The sequence below is a fragment of the Macadamia integrifolia genome, unplaced genomic scaffold, assembly GCF_013358625.1.
Source record: "Macadamia integrifolia cultivar HAES 741 unplaced genomic scaffold, SCU_Mint_v3 scaffold2013, whole genome shotgun sequence".
Classification (NCBI taxonomy): domain Eukaryota; kingdom Viridiplantae; phylum Streptophyta; class Magnoliopsida; order Proteales; family Proteaceae; genus Macadamia; species Macadamia integrifolia.
The window spans coordinates 1-6,848 of NW_024868462.1; the positions used below are offsets into that span (position 1 = coordinate 1).

The 6,848-nt window shown below is 41.1% G+C and overlaps 1 protein-coding gene across 1 annotated transcript in view; it reads left to right on the forward strand.

Moving 5' to 3' along the window:
- Window positions 1–259: 259 nt before the first annotated feature.
- The window catches only part of LOC122065432 (aminopeptidase P1-like), a gene marked incomplete at its 5' end in the record, with an annotated part of 26,330 nt that continues 19,741 nt past the window's right edge, over window positions 260–6,848 (forward strand). Inside the window, 3 exons of the mRNA XM_042629249.1 lie at window positions 260–588; window positions 708–830; window positions 1,357–1,662. Of these exons, the coding sequence (XP_042485183.1) occupies window positions 260–588; window positions 708–830; window positions 1,357–1,662 (758 nt within the window). The remainder of the gene's footprint in view (window positions 589–707; window positions 831–1,356; window positions 1,663–6,848) is intronic.

A 6,848-nucleotide genomic window follows, 5' to 3' on the forward strand; every position in this document is an offset into this window, starting at 1 on the left:
TTTAATCAATACAAAATAAAAAGAACTCTTGTTCTTTTGGAAATTCTTCTGACTCGAACATAAAAATTTCAGTAAAGCTTCTGTTCCTTTTCTTTTTATGTAATGAGATTCAGATGTTTGAAAGTATTCTGCTTTCTTTTTTGCCCTGCCATTTCTAATTTTCCCCAAATGTTTTTAACCAGGTACAACCTGGTGCCTTTAGATGATATCTATGACACTTTGACTATAATTGTTACTTCTGATGCTTAATTTTCATCAGTTGGAGTTTACGTGGTGTATATGATCTGCTATGATTTTTATCAGAATCTGCCAAGTGATGCTGCTATTGGGGTCGATCCTTGGTGTGTATCAATAGATACTGCACAAATATGGGAGCATGCTCTCGCAAAGAAACAGAAAAAACTAGTGCAAACATGCACAAACATAGTAGATGAAGTTTGGAAGAACAGGCCTCCACCAGAAATCAAACCTGTTTTTATACATCCGCTGGAATTTGCGGGATGTGCTGTGGCAGGGAAGTTAACGGATCTCAGAGAAAAGCTCGCAAAGGAGAAAGCTCGTGGTATCATTATTACAGCGCTTGATGAGGTAAATCCCATCCTTCATAAACTTTGTGCCTGAGTGGATTGCTTTTGGACTCCTCTTGAATTGTAATTGGTTCTTGATTGCTCAAGAAGTTAATTTGTGTTAACTTCGTTGCAATGCAGGTAGCTTGGTTGTATAACATTCGTGGAAATGACATGTCATACAATCCAGTTGTTCATGCATTTGCTATTGTAACATCAAGCTCAGCCTTCTTTTATGTGGACAAAAAGAAGGTGTCTGCAGAGGTCAGTTTCTTAAAATAGGCTATGAATCTCATCTAATTTTGCTCTGGCTCATTTGGAAGCTATATGCTGGAAAAAAAAAGACACAAGTATGGATGCAAACTGGAAGATGATAGGATAGGAATTATTATTTTACTGCTCATATCCACTAACGACACTTCTTTCTGTCTTGTTATTTTTATCTTATATGGCACAGAAGGCACTGCTTTCTCTTTTGGAAGATGCTGCTTAGTATATTGCATACAGTCAGACCCATGTTCATGATATACATCCATACACAATTATAGGACATGCATTCTTTATCCCATTTCTAATTTCCATCAACATTTTGGTTCAAGCAATGAAGTAGAAACCTGGTTCATTGCTCAGTTATTCTTATTTTTTCTAACATCAATAATCATTACTTGAACTATTTCACTTAAATACCAGATAACTCTTTCCGTCCTTTCATCAGAATTCATGCTATAGCAAGCAAGCTACTTAACAGTTTTGAATGTTCATGCTTAAGAGCTGAATGTTCACTATGCAGGTATACTCCTATATGGAGGAGAATGGAATTGAAGTCAGGGATTATGACGCAGTGAGCTCAGATGTTGCATTGCTTGCAACGGGTCAGCTGAACTCCTCAGAAACCAAGGGAACTCCAACTGAAGTTCCAAATAATGCTGAACTCAGTTCTACTGAAACAGAAAATGGTGAGATTGAAGCAGAAGAAATCAATCATAACGTCATATGGCTTGACCCTGGTTCATGCTGCCATGCACTATATTATAAACTGAATTCAGATGAGGTTCTGCTGCAGCAGTCTCCCTTGGCACTTGCAAAAGCCATCAAGGTAGACTCATAATTGAAACAAAAGGTCACATTATTTGTTATGGTTAGTCTTCGAAGATTTGAAAAGTCTTATAAAAGACATTTGTGCCGTTTGTTGCTCTCCCGCAGTTTAGATTGTGAACCATCTAGTTAGGGTAACTACAATACAGAACTGGGACACTATTGATGGTCTTTGAAAGGGAGGCTAAATCTAGTGATGGTCGTTGAGTTAGAGACTGAATCTTAAGGGATTTAGCTGCTTCATTTCCATTTTTCAGTCAATGAGGTATTAATTTGTTATAACGATCCTCCTTGGTTGAAAAGCCAGCGGCGCAAAGCTACCATGTGCCAGATTATGACTGAACACCACTAAGTTAGAATCCCGGCTAAAGAAGCGATGCATGTGCCTGTCGCCCGTTTGCCGACCCAGATAGTATTTCGGTCCTATTACGCTGGCCTTCGGGACCGGAGTAATGATTAACAAGGACATTCGTGGGCATTCGTATTTCTATCGAGCTTTCTTCTACCAAAGCCTTATTACATTGTAGTAGGTCTGGTGGTGGATTGTCTTGGGGGTGGACGTAATGCACGTGAGTTGCAATTCGTTTGCTTGTGGTGGTGGGCTTTATGCTGGTGCATTGAACCACTATTCACAGATACTTCCAGCTCGAGTTGTGGGTTTCTTATCTAGTAATGCGGAGGTGTTTTTTTTTTTTCTTTGGATGAATAAACTATCATTAAAACATGAAGAAGAAAGGATACACAGTCCGAGGGGGAACAAAAGAAAACAAAGGACAAAGTTGCACAATCGAGAGCAGCCTAGGGAGGGGGATGTAAGATGGAGATGGGCAATCCCTAGGCAACAACAGTGAACCTGTTCCTTGGGGAGTCCCTTACATGCCTATGGGGGAGTAGCAAGTTTGAAGTTGACAACCAAGGAGATGGCATTCCGAATCTTATCATAAGATCTGGATTTGGTAGTCCATCTTTGAAGATTATGCTCCATCCAATTGTGGGATATCGTAGCACAGAAGGCAAGCTTTCCAGCAATGTCATAGATAGAATCACCCGCAAAGGTCATATCAACCCAAATCCATTCGTGCAACAAGGGAGGGGTGTACAGGAACTAGGTCAGCAAGAAGCAAGCACTCTTTTCCAAATGGAACAAGAGAATGGGCAGCTGAAGGAAAGGTGGTTAGAGTCCTCTGTCCCATTCCAACTGAGGCAGCAAGCCGGAGGGACAGGGATGTGTCTATGGATAAGGAAGGATTGGGTGGGGAGGCAGTTGGAGAGAGTTCACCAGATAGTGAAACTATGGCGTGAAATATGACCCTTGAACCACATAATTTTTTGCCACAAAGCAATGGGATTATGGGGTCTGATGAGGGCCCAGGCCGAGGAGGAGAAAGATTTGGAGGGGGAAGGGGAACAAATAAGCTTATCTCCCCTTCCAAGATGACCTGGTGGAAGGGGGGGGGAGGGAAGCCCAAAGGACAGAGAGAGGGAGCCCAGGAGCCATTGGAGAGGATGGAAGAAACCATGGCATCTTTGGGGAGACCGGAAGAGTAGAAGATCTAGCTCCACAATAGAGAGAATGGCCCCAGGGTGCCAATTGTCGAGCCAGAGGTGGGTGGTGGAGCCATCATCAATGAGGAGGAGATGGCTTTTAGCCCCAGGGGCCTAAGGGGGAGATTTTTACACCAGACCCATGAAGCATTGGGGGGGATGCGAGTAGTCCAAACGGAGTCCCTTTTGAGAAGGTGAGAATTAACCCAAGAGACCCAAATGTTGTTATGCTTGGAGACAATCTTCCAAAGAAGTTTGAGGTCACCAGCAGAGTTAACATCCTGGATCCTTCTAATACCAAGACCACCCTCTGATTTGGGGAGACAAACAGAGACCTAAGAGAGGGGGTGAAGGAATATGGAGGAATCATTTCCTTTCAAAGGAAAGAGCAGAAGAGGGATTTAACTTTCTTGATAGTAGAGGGGAGCTCGTAAACACCAGACCAATAGATGTAACAAGATTGCAAGACTGACCTAATAAGCTCAATATGGCCAGCATAAGAGAGGAATTTGCTCTTCCACAACTGAAGCTTCTTCCGGATAAGATCAAGCATAGGGGCGCAGTGGTGCGTAGATAACCTAGTAGAGATAAGAGGGAGGCTGAGATAACGGACATGGAGGGTTCCAGGAGAGAACCCAATGAGGGCTAGGAGATGGGCTTTAGAACATCAAAAACTCCAGAAAAAAAGAGATGGGATTTGAGAAGGTTGACACGAAGACCGAGCAAATGCTCAAATAGGCGGAGAGAGGACATGATGGAAGTAATGGAGAGGGAGTCATCCTAGAGAAGATCATGAGGTCATCAGCAAAAGCCAAGTGGGTGAAGCCAAGAGATTTACACTTTGGGAGGGGGAGATGAGGTGAAGATCAGTGGACGACTAGATGGATCTGGAAAGGACTTCCAAAGAGAGGGAGGAGAGAAGAGGGGAGAGAGGATAGCCTTGGCGGATACCGACAGAGGAGGGAAAATATCCGGCAGGGCTTCCATTGACATGGACAAAGAAGCGGGGAGAGGAGATGCAAGAGTGAACCCAGTGAATAAAAACAGGAGGGAAGGATAGTGCTTGGAGAACATCAGAGATGTAATCCCAACGGATAAGGTCAAAAGCTTTATGAGATCAATCTTGAGAAGGGCAGCTGGAGAATGGGATTTACGATCAAATCCTCTTACCATTTCGTGGAAAAGAAGGATATTGTCAGAAATACTCCTGCCCGTAATAAAGGCCGATTGATTAGCACTGACTAAGGAGTCAATGACAGTTTGGATCCTGCGAGCGAGGATCTTGGCAATGAATTTATAGAGGATGTTGCAGAGGGAGATGGGTCTAAAATCAGACATGGAAGAAGCTCCTTTCTTTAGAATGAGGCAATTGAAGGTGTGACCAATATTATGAATTTGAGAGGGGTTAAAGAAGAAACTTCTGATGGCTTTTAGGAGGTCGGATTTGATAATGTCCAAACAAGAGGAGAAGAACCCCATGCTAAAGCCATAAGGGCCAAGGGCTTTATTAGATTTGTGGGAGAGGACAGTCGAGGTGATTTCCTCATCGGAGGGGATGGCAAAGAGGGGAGGGGAGAGCTGGGGGGATGAATTTATTGAGAAACCATGGGGGATGGGATGGGATGGGAGGGGAGGGGAGGGGGAGGGGGAGGAGGGAGGGGATTAAAGAGATCAAAGAAATAGCTGGAAGCTTCGGGTTTGATGCTATCTGGGGAGGAGAGAAGATTACCATCTCTAGCAGTGAGGGAGAGAATAGAATTGGAGTTGTTCCTAGATTTAAGGGAACTATGGAAGTAGGAAGTGTTGGAATCACCAAGCTCGAGCCATTTGATGCGGGTTTTTTGCTTGAGGAAGCTCTCTTCTTGAGCAATTAAGGCGGCAAGCTCTATTGTAGAGGATTTCTCTTCCTCAGCAAGAGCAGAATTGAGAGGGTCTATGATGCAGATTAGTTTCCGAAATAGGCTTGTTTTATTAGGAATAAGCCTAGGGTTGGGTTCCATACATGTTGGGCTTTTGATTCCATATGTTTTGAATGTAATAGACCACTTTTATGGGTCTAAAAGGGGGGCTCTAAGATTGAGTACGGGATTACTAATTAGTTTCCTTTTTAGTCGGGTTTATTTGAGTTATATTTGTTTCCTTACGAGTCAAGTTATTAGTAGTTAGTTTCCTTTTTCAACTAGTTTCTAATTTCAATTAGTTTCTAATTTCAGTTTTTAGTAACTATTGTATTAGGAGAATATTTGGTTTCATTTTTTAGGAACCTTTTATTTTGTAATTCCCTCCCCCATTAACATTATAAATAAAGAAGAGGAGGCTCCTAAAAGCCTAGAACGATTTTGATAAAAAAATAATGGTTGTTACTATTATCTTCTTCAGGAAGAGTTGTCTTGTGTTTGATCAAGGCTGAAGGAATTGGTGTTTAATCCAATTGACTCCTTGCGGCGTGAAGTCCAGGAGGTTTTTTTCAAGTATTCTTCTTTCTTTTCAAGGTTATTTACAAGATTATATTGTGGTTCTACAGCCGGGTAATAGATCTGAACTTTCTTATTTCTGGTTCTGGAATTCCCAGATTTCTCCTACTGGACTCTTCACTGATCTGGACAATTAGCCACTTGATGGATCTCCAATTTTGGTCGATTGTTAGGCCAAGTAAAAGGGTGGTTTGACCCTAGTTTGGTGCTGATCAGACCATTTTCTGGTCTGTTTTCTGGGTTCTTATAATTTTGGCCGATAAGTTCTCTGCCCAAAATTTGATTTCTGTTTTTAAATCTGTGTTGAAGATTGACTGCTGCCTTTGTTCTCCATTGGACTGGGACTTATAATCATTAATTAGGTGTGTTTATTAGTTCCTTAATACTGCTCTGCTGAAGTTCCTACAGTGTTAGGATCATAGTTTTTAAGGCAGTAAGGCGACGGAGGCGTTTGAGGGTCTTTCAGAGCGCCTTAGCTATAAGGCGGGCATAAAGCGTCGCCTTATCGACTAAAGCGTTCCTGTGTAATTTTTTTATAAAACCAATTTATTTGGCTCAAATTCTAGTTGAATCCTATTATTCATATGTTAAATAAATATTAAATGTTCATATTCATACCAATGTAAGATATTCATCAAGAACACAAATCAATAAAGTGAATAAACTAAGTTCATCTTCATCAATCATCAATCATCAATCATCAATCATCAATCATCAATCATTAATCATCATAACATATTAACATGTAATATAAATACATAATTATGAAACAAAATTATAAATATAAAGAAAATAAGACATAAAAAATACAAGTATTTATTATACTTACCTCTATGATGCCAAAATGAGTGCCTAAGTCCTAAGGTCATGCACTATATTTCTACTCCCGTCAAAGAAGAATGAAGCTCACCGTTGCCGGAGCAAAATGGTGGTCTGGATCAATGGTTCTTCCTTGTTCCTTGATTCCTTCTCAAAGCCCTTTCTTAAAACCCTTGACAAAATCCAAACCCTGTTTGTGAATCGTGTTTTTGTTTTGTTTGTTTTAGTTATTTTTGATGGAGTAAAGCTGATCCCATACATCTTAAGTGTTAACAAAACCATACACCTACCAATAAAAAATCTATATTTGGAATCTTCATCAAGTAATTTTAAAATGTGTTTTAAAAAA